This window comes from Apodemus sylvaticus, chromosome 5 (assembly GCF_947179515.1).
Source record: "Apodemus sylvaticus chromosome 5, mApoSyl1.1, whole genome shotgun sequence".
Lineage (NCBI taxonomy): Eukaryota > Metazoa > Chordata > Mammalia > Rodentia > Muridae > Apodemus > Apodemus sylvaticus.
Window position 1 is genome coordinate 164,560,775 of NC_067476.1, and position 16,424 is coordinate 164,577,198.

General features: G+C 42.8%; 1 protein-coding gene across 8 annotated transcripts in view; it reads left to right on the forward strand.

Moving 5' to 3' along the window:
- The window catches only part of Rtel1 (regulator of telomere elongation helicase 1), a 45,869-nt gene that overhangs the window by 14,530 nt on the left and 14,915 nt on the right, over nt 1–16,424 (forward strand). For 7 of the 8 annotated variants that reach the window (XM_052184568.1, XM_052184572.1, XM_052184573.1 and 4 more), the window contains exons 7-13: nt 1,757–1,832; nt 4,539–4,623; nt 9,961–10,026; nt 11,285–11,438; nt 14,463–14,501; nt 14,574–14,652; nt 15,884–15,981. In XM_052184568.1, coding sequence (XP_052040528.1) covers nt 1,757–1,832; nt 4,539–4,623; nt 9,961–10,026; nt 11,285–11,438; nt 14,463–14,501; nt 14,574–14,652; nt 15,884–15,981 — 597 coding nt within the window. The remainder of the gene's footprint in view (nt 1–1,756; nt 1,833–4,538; nt 4,624–9,960; nt 10,027–11,284; nt 11,439–14,462; nt 14,502–14,573; nt 14,653–15,883; nt 15,982–16,424) is intronic. The other variant, XM_052184574.1, reaches the window with a different exon arrangement.

Genomic DNA, 16,424 nt, shown 5'->3' on the forward strand with positions numbered 1-16,424 from the left:
GAAGAGGCCTCAGTGCTCTTACCCGCTGAGCCATCTCTTCAGCCCCCCTGGGCTTAGTTTTATGAGCTACAGACCAGCTCCCTCCACATTTGTCTTTGGTTATCTCACTGCTTGACCTTTGGATGAACCTGATTCTCTGTTCTGGTATGCGCTGAGATTATGTCTCTTTAGCTGGCCAGTCCTGCTTGTCTTTGGAATGGAATGCAGCCTCACGGGGGTTCAAGAGGAAGTTATTTTAAGGTTCATTTTGTCTTATGTTTTGTAGTCCATCATCCAGGGAAGTGAGGGTAGGAAACTCAAGGCAGGAACCTGGAAGCTGGAACTGAAGCAGAGGCTGTGGAGGGTTGCTTGCTTACTAGTAGACTTGCTTCCTATGGCTTCTAGTCCTTACTTGTAATAACTGGGATTACCAGCCTGGTGTGAAACCACTCAGAGCTTGGGCTCTGAGCTTCCTCCACATCAGGATCAATGGAGAAAATGAATGATAGGCTTGTCCTCAGGCCAATCTAGTGGAGGCATTTTCTCAACTGAGGTTTCCTCTTCCAGATGACTTTAGCTTGTGTCAAGTTGACATGAAACCAGCATGTAAGGCTTGTATTGTTGGTGAAGACAGAAGATGGTAAAGAGCTGAAGAGCTGCCTGGCTGGCATCCCAGAAGGACCTGGGAGGTAGAAGGCCAGCCATCTCACCTAGGTGTTAATCAGAAGTGGATCTGAAACACTCTAGTCATCCCTCTCTACCTGTGTCTTCTCGCCTTGTCTTTGCTGTCCCTCTACAAGTTTCTCTTCCTCAGCTCTGAACAGAATATATGGAAAATTGGGTCTCTGCTACAGTGTGAACTGAATGGCTTGTCTGTTGTATGGTACTGCTGAGGGCTATGATCTTCCTTTTTTACTAGCCCTGCTCTTCCTGGGGACATTTTTGGAGAGGTCACCACTGTGTGTGTATGTATTTCTAGTCTCTGCAGCTAAGAGTTGAGCCTTAGTGTCCTGCCTCCACAGTGGCAGCCTGACACCTGGTTTGGGCATGAAACAGGCATAGTGAACTGTAGAACTCAGAGTTGAGGGAAGCCTTGCTGAGTTTCATACGTAGCTGATCCAGAGTTGGCTGTCACGGGAAAGCATTCCAGCAGTTCAAGGTTGGGGATTGTGCTATGGCAGGGTAGTCCTTAAGGGCCTTTCTGCCTTGGGCCTTGTAGCTAGCATATTAGTGCCTATTCTTAATGTTGTAAGGAAAGGAATAAAATACAAGTTGAACTAACTGGGTAGGCTCTGCCTTTGTGCCCTGCTTGGCTTTTTGAGGTACAAGCTTTCCTTTTGGTGCCAATCTGGGTCCATTGATTGGTAGCTAGAGGAAGTGGTACTACTCCTTATATTCTATGAACCAGGATAAAAAGCTGTGAGTCTGGGCTGCTCTGCTTCACTGTACTACCAGAGGCTGGGTGTTGTGGTCTCTCTTGTCCTGCTTTGAGATGTTCAGGAGTAGACAGGCTGCTTGGTACCCTGGGAGATATTGGCACTTTATACTAGTACCTGTCTCACATTTACAGCAGGGCTCCCTTGAGATCACTTCAGGTTGTGCTCTCTCCTGGGAACCTGGTCTGCTTGGTAAGGATTCTCTCTTTGTAAGTCCAGAGGGAGTAGAATGCCACATTGCCTACTTCATAGGAGCTCTTCTGTCTTGGGTATCTTTTGGAGTCTTTGGAAAACGCCAGTGGACCCTGAGCATCCTTGCTTACTCCATATCTTACCTGCAGAGAAATGCCTGGAGCAAGACCTGTCTACCCCCATCCTGGATATTGAGGACCTTGTCAAGAATGGAAGCAAACACAAGTAAGACCTTCTCCCAGTGAGGCTATGGCTGTTTTGTCTTTCCTTGATAGATTCTCATCATATGGGAAGCACAATACATTTACTTTTCTTTCTATGAAACCAATAATGTGAGAAAATTTAAGCAGTTCTGAGGAATATGAGGTGAAAATATGAAATCAGCTCTGTCCCCTGTCCTTTACTTCCAATGTGACATGTGTGCATGTAGGTGCTCGGTTTTGTTTGTGCTTATTCTCCAAATGCTCTCCCACTTAGTGTACCATGGGTGACTTTACTAATGTGTATGTGAAGCTTAACTCCCTTCTGAGGATAGTAAATCTATAGGTTATTTGTTTTCTTTTATTCGGGACAGAGTCTCATATAGCCCAGGCCGACTTCAATATTTGCTATGTAACTGAAAATGACCGAGAACTCGTGATCCTCCTTGCCTCCACCTCCCATGTACATCTGTGACTTACAGCTTCGTACATTGAAGTGGTGATGAGAAAGATCTTGAACAGCTAAGGCTGTATGTAGTTCTTGCCTGATTTGTGTGAGGCCCTGGATTCCATTCATAGTACTGCAGAAAAGATTGGCAGAAAAGAATGGCAGGTTGAGACTTGAGACTTTAATATACCAAGGAGAAAACCTATCTACCTACTTATTTACCTTTCCTTTCTCCCTCCCTCCTTTCTTCCCTCTCACTTGCCCTCTCTCTCTCTCTCTCTCTCTCTTTCTCTCTCTCTTTCTCTCTCTTGTATTTCTTGTATTTCTATGGTTTTTTTTGTTTCTTATAACCTGTGCCCAAGAATGGGACTGGATTTGTTTGTTTGTTTATTTTTCAAGGGTTTCTCTGTGTAACTGCCCTGGCTGTCCTGGAATTCACTCTGTAGACTAGACTAACCTTGAACTCACCTGCATCTGCTTTCTAAGTGCTAGGATTTTTGTTGTTGTTGTTGTTTTTGTTTTTGTTTTTTTGAGACAGGGTTTTTCTGTGTAGCCCTGGCTGTCCTGGAACTCACTCTGTAGACCAGGCTGACCTTGAACTCAGAAATCCGCCTGCCTCTGTCTCCCAGAGTACTGGGATCACAGGCGTGCGCCACCACCACCCGGCCCGGATTTTTTTTTTTTTTTACCGATTTATTTATTATATGTAAGTACACTGTAGCTGTCTTTTTTACTGATTTATTTATTTATTATATGTAAGTACACTGTAGCTCTTCAGACACACCAGAAGAGGGCTTCAGATCTTGTTATGGATGGTTATGAGCCACCATGTGGTTGCTGGGATTTGAACTCAGGACGTCTGGAGCAGTCAGTGCTCTTAACCCCTGAGCCATCTCTCCAGCCCTCTAAGTGCTAGGATTAAAGGTGTGTGCTACTACTACTACTACTACTACTACTACTACTACCACCACCACCACCACCACCACCACCACCACCACCACCCAACCCAACCGGATTTTGTTTTTATGGAGGGTGTTTTGTATTTATTTAACTTTTTTTTTTTTTTTTTTGGATTTGTCGTCCCCCCTCCCCTCCCAGACAGAGTTTCTCTGTATAGCCCTGGCTGTCCTGGAACTCACTTTGTAGACCAGGCTAGCCTCCAACTCAGAAATCCGCCTGCCTCTGCCTCCCAGAGTGCTGGGATTACAGGGGTGCGCCACCACCACCCGGCTGTATTTATTTATTTAATTAATTAATTGATTCTTTTTAAAGCAGGGAGAGTCTCATAACACAGGCTGGCTTTGAGCTCACTGTGTGGTTAAGATGACCATGAATTCCCCCACCCCTTTTAAAAAAATCTTTGTGTGTGGATGATATGTGTATGAGTGTGCAGGTGCCATGGCATATGTGTGGCAGTCAGAGGACAACCTTGCGTGTTGGTTCTTGCTTTCTACCTTAAGATAGAATCTCTTGTTTATCACTGAGAATTCTAGGCTAACTTGTCTGAGAACTCCTGTCTTTGCCTTCCGTCTCTCTGAGATTACAGTATCTGGCTTTATATGGATTCTGGGGACCGGGATTGTGTTCTTCATGCTTTCTGTGGGAAGCACTTTACTTACTGAGCTATTTCTATATTGATGACCTTGAACTGCTCTTTTGCTTTCAGTTTTTGGGTGCTGAGGTGGTTGCATGCACCAGCAGGTCTGGTTTATGTGGTTGTGGGGATTGAACCCAGGGCTTTGTACATGCTAGACAAACATTCTGCTAACTGATGACATTCTCAGACCATTGTGGATGGTTGGTGTGGATATGAGAAGACAGCTTGTGGAGTTGGTTCTCTTCTTCTAACTTTACATGGATTCTAGGAATCAAACTGAGAATATCTCTGAAGAGACATTTCCCTGATCCCATCAAGTTTTGAGTTGGGTTTTTGTTGTTGTTTGTTTTTTTGAAACAGGGTCTCTCTGTGTAGTCCTAGGTGACCCAGAACTCATTTTTAAGATGAGGCTGGCCTGATCAGAGGTCTGCTTACTTCTCCCTCCTAAGTGCTGTGTATAAAGGTATGCACCACCAAACACAGCACCCATCAAGTGTTAAGACAGATGATACCTTCACATAGTAAAAACCTCAAATGGGCTGCCCTTTTATGTCAGGTACCAATTTCTCTGTGTACAGAATGAGATATTCCTCTTTTACCAGAGGGCACAATGACTCATGTAATGGTTGTACCTTTTGGACACCTCCTGTGAAGGGACTTACAGGTCTATCTCTTTTTACTCCCAGAGTGTGCCCATACTACCTTTCTCGAAACATGAAACAGCAAGCTGACATCATCTTTATGCCATACAATTACTTGTTGGATGCTAAGGTGAGAATCTGATGACTACTGATGTCCATGGTTTTTTTTTTGTTTGTTTGTTTTGTTTTTTTTTGAGACAGGGTTTCTCTGTGTAGCCCTGGCTGTCCTGGAACTCACTCTGTAGACCAGGCTGGCCTCGAACTCAGAAATCCGCCTGCCTCTGTCTCTCAGAGTGCTGGGATTACAGGTGTGCGCCACCACCACCCAGCCCGGATTTTTTTTTTTTAACGATTTATTTATTTATTATATGTAAGGACACTGTAGCTGTCTTCAGACACACCAGAAGAGGGCATCAGATCTCATTATTCATGGTTGTCCCTGGGCTTTGGAGGAGTCATATGAACCTTTGTTTATTAGGTCCTCAGAGAGAAAATGTGGGCAAGAGGCCGCTTTTTTTTAAATCACTGATTAGGCTGAAAAGCTGTCCAGATGCAGTTGTGGATAGCCCAGAGCTATGTGTTCTTCTTTCTGAGGAACCTAGGCATAGGCAGGCTGACCAGAATGAAAAAAACCCGATTGTTAGCTTTGAGCCAGTGCTTGCTGTTGGTCCTGACAGTTCAGCTCTGCTACTTCAAATCAGATCATAGGAAGTACAGGTGACTTGAGCATTTTCTGTCCTTCCTGATGTTTGTCTGGCTGTCTTTTTGTGTACTATGTGTTTTATTTAACATAGCTAGAATTTTTTCTTAAATTTTTAAAATTACATATTTATGTAGTGTGTGTGGAGTGTGCATGAAGAATGCACACTGTATATGTGGAAATCAGAATAATTGGGAAGAGTTAATTTTCTCTTCTACCAAATGAGTCCCAGAGACTGAGCTGAGGCTTTCAGACTTGATAGCTAGTCCAAGAGTTGTCTTTTTAATTTTAAACATAGGGTCAAATGCATTTCAGGTTGCCCTCTAGCCTATGTAGCTGAAGATGGCCTTGAACTTTTGATTCTCCTATCTCTGCCTTGAGGGCTACAGTTGTAGGTCTGTACCAGTAGATGTGTTTTATGTAGTGTTGAGTATAAAACCCAAGACTTTATGGATGTTAGGCAGACATTCTACCAACACTCTTGGCTGTCCATATGGACAAGTTCAGTACTTCTGATGTCAGTAATAACCTGGTGGGTATCTTTTGCTTCCAATCCCTATAGTAAATATATATCAAGAACTTAAGAGTGTGGGGTGCTACACAGGCATCTCTTACAAAGCTTTGATTTTCGTACCTAGAGTTGGGGAAGCAGATAGTAGAAGATGCTATTGAGTGGCAAACAGAGGTTGAAGATAGCTGAAGTAGACAGAAAGAAGGCTTCAGTAAAGACAAGACCTACTGAGCTATGTTGCTGACCCCAGCATGACAGTTTTGAAGAATTAGAAATCACTGTGGTTACTGAGCGCTTACCACCACTTTATTGTATTATTGAGTTATTGTAGGCCAAGGTTTTGACATACACATCAAAGGAATTCAGTGGAGGCTGTCCTGGAACTCACTCTGTAGACCAGGCTGACCTCGAACTCAGAAATCTCCCTGCCTCTGCCTCCCAAGTGTTGAGATTAAAGGCATGCACTACCACTGCCCAACTAGGAGTCTTATTTCATACTTATTCTCATACTGTTAGTCAAAAAGGAAAGATTAAAGAGTTAGGCTTAGCAGGGCTGTGGTATTGCACGGCTTTAATACCAGCACTAGGGAGGCAGAAGCAGGCCTGCTCTGCACTACACAAAAATACACTGTCTTGAAAAACAAAACAAGTTAGGCTTAAGTCAAAATTTCAAGCTTAGGCTCTTTAAAAGAATTAGAAAAATTAAGGTCTTACTATTTTGTTTTGAGACAGAGTCTCACTGTGTACAGCCCAGGCCAGCCTGAACTCAGAAAAATTTGTCTGCTTTTGTCTCCTGAATTAAAGGTGTGTGCTGTCATACTCTGAGAGAAGATTAGTATAAACTCTAACATCAGTTTTTCCTTTCAATAGTATTAGGTTTTATTTTTTACTTTTGGTTTTGATTTTTTTGAGACAAGGTATGTTCTCTACATAACAGCCATGGCTGTCCTGGAACTCACTTTGTAGACTAGGCTGGCTTCTGACTGACAAGAGATCCACCTGTCTCTGCCTCCTGGGTGCTGGGATTAAAGGCATGGACATCATACCTGGCTTTATCAGTTAAGTTTAAAAGAAAATTGTAAAATACTAATTTATTTGTTTTTGAGTGTGTGATCTACTGTGTATATGTGGAAGTCAGAGGACAACTTGGTTCTCTCCTTCCACAGTGTAGTTCTCAGGGATTGAACTCAAGGCTTGGGTGTTATATGCCTTACCTTCTTCTTCTTCTTCTCTCTTTTTCTTTTTAAGAAAGCAATGGATTTTTTTTTAAAGATTTATTTAATTTTTATTTATATGGGTACACTGCAGCTGTCTTCAGACACACACCAGAAGAGTGCATCGGATTCCATTACAGATGGTTATGAGCCTCCATGTGGTTGCTGGGAATTGAACTCAGGACCTCTGGCAGAGCAGTCAGTGCTCTTAACTGCTGAGCCATCTCTCCAGCCCCATGCCTTACCTTCTAAGATATCTTGATATTCCCACTGTTAGTTTAAAAAAATTTTTTTAGCATTAATCCTAGTTGAGAATAGTGTGTGTATATTTACTTTTTCAAGATATATGCATTTGTATACACACAGATACTAGGGTCAAACTTTCTTTCTTTTCTTTTCTCTTCTTTTCCTTTTTTTTCTTTGAGACAGGGTTTCTTTGTATAGCCCTGGCTTCCTGGAACTCACTCTGTAGACCAGGCTGGCCTCAAACTCAGAAATCTGCCTGTCCCTGCCTCCCAAGGCTAGGAGTACATGCACTACCACTGCCCTGCCAAACTTTATTTTCTATCATTGAACATGCTATGTAAAAAAGTAAGTGATTTAGTTATTCATGTGTTGCAAATTCCCTTGCTAATGTGCATATTAAAATTCTAATATGTCAGAATTTCAGCGCTTACTTACACTATGCATATATTTGCTCTTTGTTTTATCAAAAAATGGAATATGCAGCTGTAAGCATTTTAAAGTCAATAAAAACTTCAAAACATGGTTTTAAAGAAAAAAAGCAAGTTTCAGAAAATGAGGAAATGCTGCAACCTTTCAAAGGACCTGGATCCACAGTGCACAAAGGCTGTCAGAATTGAACAGCCCAGCTCATTACTAAGAAACCTGAGAGCTAGGCAGTGGTGGCGCACGCCTTTAATCTCAGCACTTGGGAGGCAGAGGCAGGTGAATTTCTAAGTTTGAGGCCAGCACAGCAGAGAAACCCTGTCTCGAAAAACCAAGAAAGAAAGAAAGAAAGAAAGAAAAGAAGAAGAAGAAAGAAAGAAAGAAAGAAAGAAGAAAGAAAAGAGAGAGAAGAGAGAGAGAGAGAGAGAGAGAGAGAGAGAGAGAGAGAGAAGGAAAGAAAGAAGGAAAGAAAGGAAAAAGAAAGGAAAGAAAGAAAGAAAGAAAGAAAGAAAGAAAGAAAGAAAGAAAGAAAGAAAGAAAGAAGGAAAATAAAGAAAAGAAACCTGAGTAGATAGTTTCTGAAGTTTACAGAATGGCCATTTCTGCCTATGGGAAGATGTTTAACCACTCTATCATAAGGTCGATTCAAGCCCAAATGATAGGAAATGATACTGCATTCTGATGGAAATGGCTGAATTAAAGAGACTTTAGGGTCTAGGAATTAGCTTAGTGGTAGAGCACTTGTCTAGCATTTGTGAACCCCTGTAGTCAATCCCAGCACCACACACATACACAAAAAAAGCAGGCTGGCAAGATAGTTCAGCTGGTAAAGGTGCTTATCACCAAGCAAGCCTGATGATCAGAGTTCAGTTCCTAAGGCCTACATGATGGAAGGTGAGAACTCTTGCACTGACCTATGACCTCTACCTATGAGCCTTAGCACACAAGCACTCTCCCTGACACAAAGTCAATTAGGAGCAGCAGCAGCAGCAGCAGCAGCAGCAGCAAGCAAAGGTAAAAGGAAATTAAAGTATGAGGTGTGGGGCAATTGGAAGTCCCAACTGTGGCTGGTGGATATGTAGATTATGCAGTAGTTCTGTCAACTGTAGTGTGTGCTAGTGGCTACCTTCTAGGGAAATAAAGTCCTAAGTCCAGTGATTTCAGCATGCAGTCACTGGAGTTTACTGACAACTATCGGAAGTGGGAAGCAAGGAATTGCTAGTAGACTCTCATGAGAAGTGAGTCTCAGAATACTGTTTGTAAAATACCCACATCTACCAAAACCCAGATGTGGTGCTGGAGAGAAGCTCAGTGGTTAAGAGTACTCACTGGCTGCTCTTCTGGAGAACCCAGGTTTGATGTCCCTGAACCTGCATGATGTTTCACAGAGCTCTAAATATAGTTCAAGGAGAATCTGATGCTCTCCTCTGGCCTTCGTGGGTACTGCATGACTATAGTCCACAGATTATACCCATAGGCAAAAACACCCTTATACATAAAAATAATTCTACAAAAAAAAAAAAATCTCAGCATACAATGAATCTCTCAGCTATTGATAAAGTTTTATTAACATTTTGATTTTTACAATTTTTTTAATAAAATGTTGGCTTAACACACACAAAAAAATCTTTAAAAAATGTAGTGCTAGGTATAGTAATGTATTCCTGTAATAGCACTCAGAAGACTGAAGCAGAAAGATCACAAGAACAAGGGCAGCTAGCTCAAGCTTAGTGGTAGAGCACTTAAGGGTTTGGTACCTAGTGTTGTAAAATAAGACAAAAAACAATACAACTGTACCCTTAACTCATAGGTTCAGTTCTCTTCTACATTGTGGGTTTCAGAGATTGAACTCAAGTCACCAAACTTGGAGGCATGTACCTTTTCCTACCTAGCCATTTAACTGGCTTACTTGGTCATCCTGTTGACTAACATACACTCTTGTGCTCTGTGAGCAATTCCTTAGTATAGATGACCACAAGCATCCAACTTTGATCAGGCTTGGACAGGTAACTGTGAGTCTGCTTTTCACAGTCAGCCTGGAGAAGGAGCCAGTTCTCATAGTGGAGTATGAGAACCTTTGTTCTTTCTTTATTAATATCCTAACCCTCCTAATTCCAATTCTTATTGCTATAGCCTTCCTAACACTAGTAGAACGAAAAATCTTAGTCTATATACAATTACGAAAAGGCCCAAATGTTGTAGGTCCTTACGGAATTCTTCAACCTTTTGCAGACGCTATAAAATTATTATAGGTGTGGTACCTGTTTATGATGCACAATCAACCTCAGGTTCCCCTTTTTCCTGTATATGCAGGCCTGCACACTTAGCTGGCCCCGGATGACTTCATCTCATGGTAATTTCCCTTCTTTGTAGAGTCGTAAAGCGCACAGTATTGACCTAAAGGGAACAGTTGTGATCTTTGATGAAGCTCACAATGTGGTGAGTCCCCTTGGCCTCTAAGCTAAGTACTTCCTGTCTCTTCCAGCTTTCTCAATGTTTCTTTGGATCCAGAGCCATGGTTCTCAGGATCAAGCAATCTTTTTTTTTTTAAAAAACATTTCTTTTTTCTTTCTTTTATTTCTCCCCTTCCCTTCTCCCTGTTGTTCTGGCTCTGCTCACTCTGGCCCATAAGTGTTTTGTTTTGTTTTGTTTCTCATTATGGATGGTTGTGAACCACCATGTGGTTGCTGGGATTTGAACTCATGACCTCTGGAAGAGCAGTCAGTACTCTTAATCATTGAGCCATTTCTCCAGCCCAGGACCAAGCAATCTTAAGTGCTGTTGCTCTCTTAGGTGCTTATCAATTGCCTCACCTGAGCCATAGTCTGGCTAGTTGGGCTTCAGATGTGTCCTTAGGTGCAGAGTCCAAACAAGAGCCTCTCACTGGGCCTGTGCCCTTTTAGACAACTTTAGGGATAGCCTGGCTCTGCTCACTCTCATATCACCATACTCTTGATTTTCTGGCATCTTTTCTTTTCTTTGCTCTTTAGGCTACCTGGCTTAACCTTTAGGAAACTACTGTGGAGACACCTGCTCATCTTTGGTAGCAATAGCATTATGAGTAGTTCCTGGAGCCCCCCTGACTCTCTTTGTCCCTTTTCACCAGTACATGATTGAGACTCTTAATCTCAGGGTGGTGGGAGGTCGCCCAATCTAGGCTTGTAATTTGTTTTGTTAACTGATTGAGTTGAGCTTTCTTTTACTGGGGAATTGGGTTGGAAACAAAGTAGCAATACATGATCACAGTAACCCCCCCCCCCCCCCCCCCCCCCCCCGTGTCTGTTGCCCCTGCTTACTCAGGGCTATGTAGAATGACTTCAGAGGATGAGTAGCCTCATCCTTAACTGCTGTGGAACCTGTGATGAAACTGATGGAGAGTCAGGTCTTCCCACAGCAGGACCTTATTCCCTCTTGGCTTCAGGCAGCTATGGGGATTATTGAGCTGATTGGTGGTATCATCTGACTTTTGAAGCCAAAATTACTGCATTTGCTGATAAATTTTCCAATAGCAAAATTTTGGCAACTCAAAGTGAAATAATCTAAAACGTTGGTTTGGGCAGTGAATTTCCTTGGACCAACTTTGACTTTATAGATCAGGAGCTGGGGACTTCTTCAGTTCTTCTTACATCTCTACTGCTTCCTAGAGTCCCCATTCTGTCCCCACTCTGCTGTAACACAGGTCTCCTTTGGCCCTCAGGAGAAGATATGTGAGGAGTCAGCCTCCTTTGACTTGACTCCCCGTGATGTGGCTTCAGGACTGGATGTTATTAACCAGGTTTTGGAGGAGCAAGCCAGGGTGGCTCAGCAAGGTGAACTCCAACAGGAGTTCATTGTAGACACATCCAGCTCAGGTAAGTTTATGGCTAAGAACTTAAAATAGACTCAGTCTATTTTAGGCATCTTGGAAGCATATTCTGCATAAGAACAATGTCTGGTCTTCCTTTTGTCTAGATAGCGTTCAGGGACATCTTTCTTTTGTCTAGATAGCATTCAGGGACATGATAAACTTAGTTCAGGATTCCTGTTGTGTGACTTTCTGTCTGTTCATCCCAGATAGGGTACCATTAATAAATCAAAGAAATACTTCTGTTCAACTCACTTTAGTGAGTTCCAAGACAGTCAGGACTACACAGACCCTGTCTTAAAAAAAAAAGACAGAAGGCCACATGAATAAGGGAACTTAAATTCTGTTTGCTTCTTGAGTCTATAAATTTCCCTTTTCCCCACTGGGCGGTGGTACACGCCTTTAATCCCAGCACTTGGGAGGCAGAGGCAGGTGGATTTCTGAGTTCGAGGCCAGCCTGGTCTACAGTGAGTTCCAGGACCGCCAGGGCTACACAGAGAAACCCTGTCTCAAAAAAACAAACAAACAAAAAAAAACCCCAAATTTCCCTCAAGTGGAGTGTTATAGTTGTAGGAAGTGCTGTATAACGGCTCTGTAGTCCAGGGAGGACTGGCTCTTCTGATACTTTCACTGCTTTTTCAGCTTTTTCTTTTTCTCCCATTTTTTTGGAACAAGAGTTTCTGTAGCTCAGGCTGGCCTCGAACTTAATGTAGTTTCCTAAAGGATGAACTCTAGTTTTAGGTCCTACTGCCTTTACCTTCTAAATGATGAGATTATAAACTTTGGACACCATTCCTGGTTTATTTGATTGCTGGGGTCTAACCCAGGACTTTGTCCACACTAGGTAAGCAATCTACCAATTGAGCTATAGCCCCAGCCCTAGTTCTTTCAGTGTTTTCTGAAGTTTATGTCTTTTCCTAGCTAATGTTTTATTTATTTATTTATTTATTTATTTATTTATTTATTTATTTATTTTAAGACAGGGCCTCTCAGTGTAGTTCTGGCTGTCTTAAAACTTGATGTATAGATTAGGCTGGCTTCAGAGATCTGCCTGCCTCTGCTTTCTGAGTACTGGGATTAAAGAGATGCACCACCACACCCAGCCCTGCATTTAATTATAAAGCAAAGTACAGGTACAGGAAATACACACACACACACAATCCCACACCCAGCCCAGCATTTAATTATAAAGCAAAGTACAGGTACAGGAAATACACACACACACACACACACACACACACACACACACACACACACACAATCAACTATGGCTGCTTATGCTTGAAACCACAGTGTTACAGATATAGAGACAAATGGATCCTGGAAGCTCACTGGCCAGCCCAGCCAAAACATTGAGTTTCAGGTTCAGTGAGAGACCTTGTTTAAAGGAAATTATGCTAATGATCAATAGAGGAAGACATCTAATAACTTCCTTTGGCCTCTGTGTGCACAGGTACTAATAATATACATGTACATGCACACAGGCATATATGCATATAGCACACACACAAAAGAAAGCACATTGTTTTTGAGATACATGATGAGCTGAACACTCAGGTCACTCTTTCATTGTCACCAATCAAAGAGGCTTTGCCATCACAGCCATAACTCATCACAGCCATAATGGTTTCTTGAGGGCTCATGGTTACCTCCTCCTCCCTTTTTTATAGTAACATAGCAGCTACTTGATGCCTAGATTCATTAATTATCAGTGAATGTTGATTAGTTACTTTTCTCCTTTTCATAACAAAATACCTAACCAAAGGAGCTTAAGGAAGGAAAGGTCTTTCTTGGTTCACATTCTCAGAGTATAACCCATCATAGTTGGGACTTTGTGATGGTGAGGGCTTGAGCAGTTAGTGTGTCTGTAATCAGGAAACAGATAAGGAGAGCAGAAAAGAGAAAGAAATGGGAGGAGACAGAAAGGCTGCCCTGGCTGTCCTATACCTCTATGGAGACCATCTTGGCCTGGAACTCACAGAAATCCAGCTGTCTGCCTCCAAGGTGTAGACCACCACACCCAGCTCTGCTCTTTTTCTTTTTCTTTTTCTTTTTCTTTTTCTCTTTCTTTTTCTTTTCCTTTTCCTTTTCCTTTTCCTTTTCCTTTTCCTTTTCCTTTCCCTTTCCCTCCCTCTCCCTCCCCTTCCCTTCCCTTCCCTATCCTTTTTTTTTTTTTTTTTTTTTTGGGGGGGGGGTTTCAAGACAGGGTTTCTCTGTATAGCCCTGGCTATCCTGGAACTCACTCTGTAGACCAGGCTGGCCTCGAACTCAGAAATCCGCCTGCCTCTGCCTCCCAAGTGCTGGGATTAAAGGTGTGCGCCACCACCACCTAGCTCCCCAGCTTTTTTTTTTCTTTTTCTTTTTCTTTCCTTTTCTTTTTTATTCAGTTCTGAGGTTTAGTCCATGGAATGGCTCTGCTTACCCTTTCAATTAACCCAACCTCGAAACCCCTTCACAGACATAACCAGAGATTTTTGTCTCCTAACTTATTCTAGAGATTATCAGGTTTATTGTACTAACCAATATTAATCATTATATATGCATTTAACTATCTGTGGTTGGTAACAACCCATCATCAGTCTTACTGCTGAGGTTTAATATCCCACCAAAGTCATCTAGAAGGTAATTTCTGTGTCCTGCTAACCTGGCTCAACAGAGTTATGGCTGTCATTGACAACTGTTTTGCTGTTGGACTTGTGATACTCTGCTTCCTACCCAGCCTCCAGCAAGCCCTGGTTTCCCTTCAGAGGAGAAATGTTTTACTCTCTGTCCTCATGAGGTTCTATCTGAGCACACGTGGGCACATGCTGATGGCTATTAGTTATTTTGAGGTCTTTAGGGAGAGTGTGCATGAATGTATTTATGCATATATTTAAATGTGAATGTGGGCTCATACTGTTGTATATAATTTGAATGTGGACTCTACCTAGTTTCCCTCCCACATACCCTTTCTCACACTGGAAACCTTGGTCCTTGAGGCTACAGAAAGTATTTAAAAGATGTAGAGTTATGTATATACTTTCTCACCCAGGACTCAACATGGAGCTGGAAGACATCGCAAAGCTAAAGAGTGAGTGTTGCCTTTCCTTCCCTTCCCTTGGGCTGGTGAGAGGCGTGCCCCTGACATACCCTTGGCTCACAGTGATCCTGCTTCGCCTGGAGGAGGCTATTGATGCTGTCCAGCTGCCTGGGGATGACAGAGGCGTCACCAAACCTGGAAGGTGAGGAATGGGTGCTGACCTCGTTACCCCAAGTTCTGTCTGAAATTAAAGATAAATAGTGTCCTCATGGGGTTTGTCTGAGCACTTCACCCAGCAGTGGGGTCTGTTTTCAAATTTTAAGGCTTAGTAAGAATTACCAACATTTAAAAAAGACTTATTTTCCTTTTATATGTATGTGGATGTTTGTGTGAATGTGTGCCACATGTGTGCTGGTGCCTGTGGAGTTTAGAGGAAGGTGTTGGATGTCCTAGATCCAGAGTTACAGATAGTTGTAAGCCTCCCAATATGGATCTGGAAACCAAACTCAGGTCCCCTGGAAAAAGGAATAAGCCATCTCTCCAAGACACTTGCCAGCTTTTTATGTAGCCATTGGAAACGATGGGAGTAACAACACACACTACTGCAGTGTCTCCTCCGATTCTCTCTGGCCTCTTGATGACCCAGCAAGTGCCAGTTATAACTACACCTTTAGTGCTATCACTGAGGCCTGTTTAGAGCTTGTAGAGGCCCAGAAGGTTCTGATTGTCCCATAATCTGGGTTTTTGTTGTTGTTGTTGTTGTTGATGTTGTTATTTGCTTTGCCTTTTTTTTTCCCCATGAAAATCACTGTAGGTAGCCTGGTTTGAAGGTTGTTAAGGGACTGTAGCTGGGGTTGAGGGGTAGCTCTTAAGTAGGTGTGTTAGGACCTAGTCTGTGTTTGCAGAAGGTAAAGCATTTTTCTGGGGTCTTGGGCTACCTGTCTTCTCTCTGAACCATTTTGTTCCCCTGAGCTCTAACTTTTGCAGGTATTTCCATTTACTCCCAGATAATCCAGATATACCAGTCTGACCTGGGTTCTGGAGTGCTTGTTTGGCCTTCTTTACTTACACCTGAAGACCCTGCTAAAGCCCTCCCCCCCCCCCCCCCATTTCTGCAGCTTCTGTTGCCCCCTTCCCATTTCTTTCCAAGGCTTTTAGAGTTACTACTCAGAGTTATTACCTTCAAAGACACAGGACCTGCACTTAGGCCACTCCCCTAATTGTGGTCCCTTGCTTATGCACCTGTCTTTTCCTTGGTAGGTAGTGATTCTTGACAGTAACTCACTGTCTTCTGCCTGCTAGGAGACCATTGCAGGGAGAAGCCTCTCACCTCCAGTTTTGGCTTCCTTGAAGTACTCAGCAATTATTTCATTGGTTTCCAGAAACCACAGTCTTGTCTCCTCTCAGTCTCAAGCTTCTGTTCTCTTTGGCAGCTACATCTTCGAGCTGTTTGCTGAAGCCCAAATAACATTTCAAACCAAAGGCTGCATTCTGGAATCGCTGGACCAGATAATCCAGCACCTGGCAGGACGTGAGTCTTGGGTTGCCCACATGGAGCATGACTTAGTGGTTTTGATATACATGAACATCATGGCAGGACTTACTGTTCCATGTCCCACAGTCTGCACTTGACCGTCAGTGTCAGCAGGTTGCTATCATGCCTTCCTTGTAAACAAGAATCTAGTCGACAGAGCTCCCCCACCAGCCTACCTTTCATGCTTGTTTATTTATTTTGAGTAGTACTGAAGATGAACTCAGGATCTCACTTATGGTTGCTCTGTCATTTGAGTCACATCCCCAGCCCTTGGTTTTCTGGGACAGGTTTTTGCTGTAAATTCAGACCAGCTTTGATCTTGATCCTCTTGAGCTTGTCTCTAGAGTGCTAAAATTTCAGGGGTGGCCACTGGGCCCAGCTGTTTTTCTCTTTCTGATTGAGACACAGGTTCAGTAGTGACATTTGGCCAACCATTATGT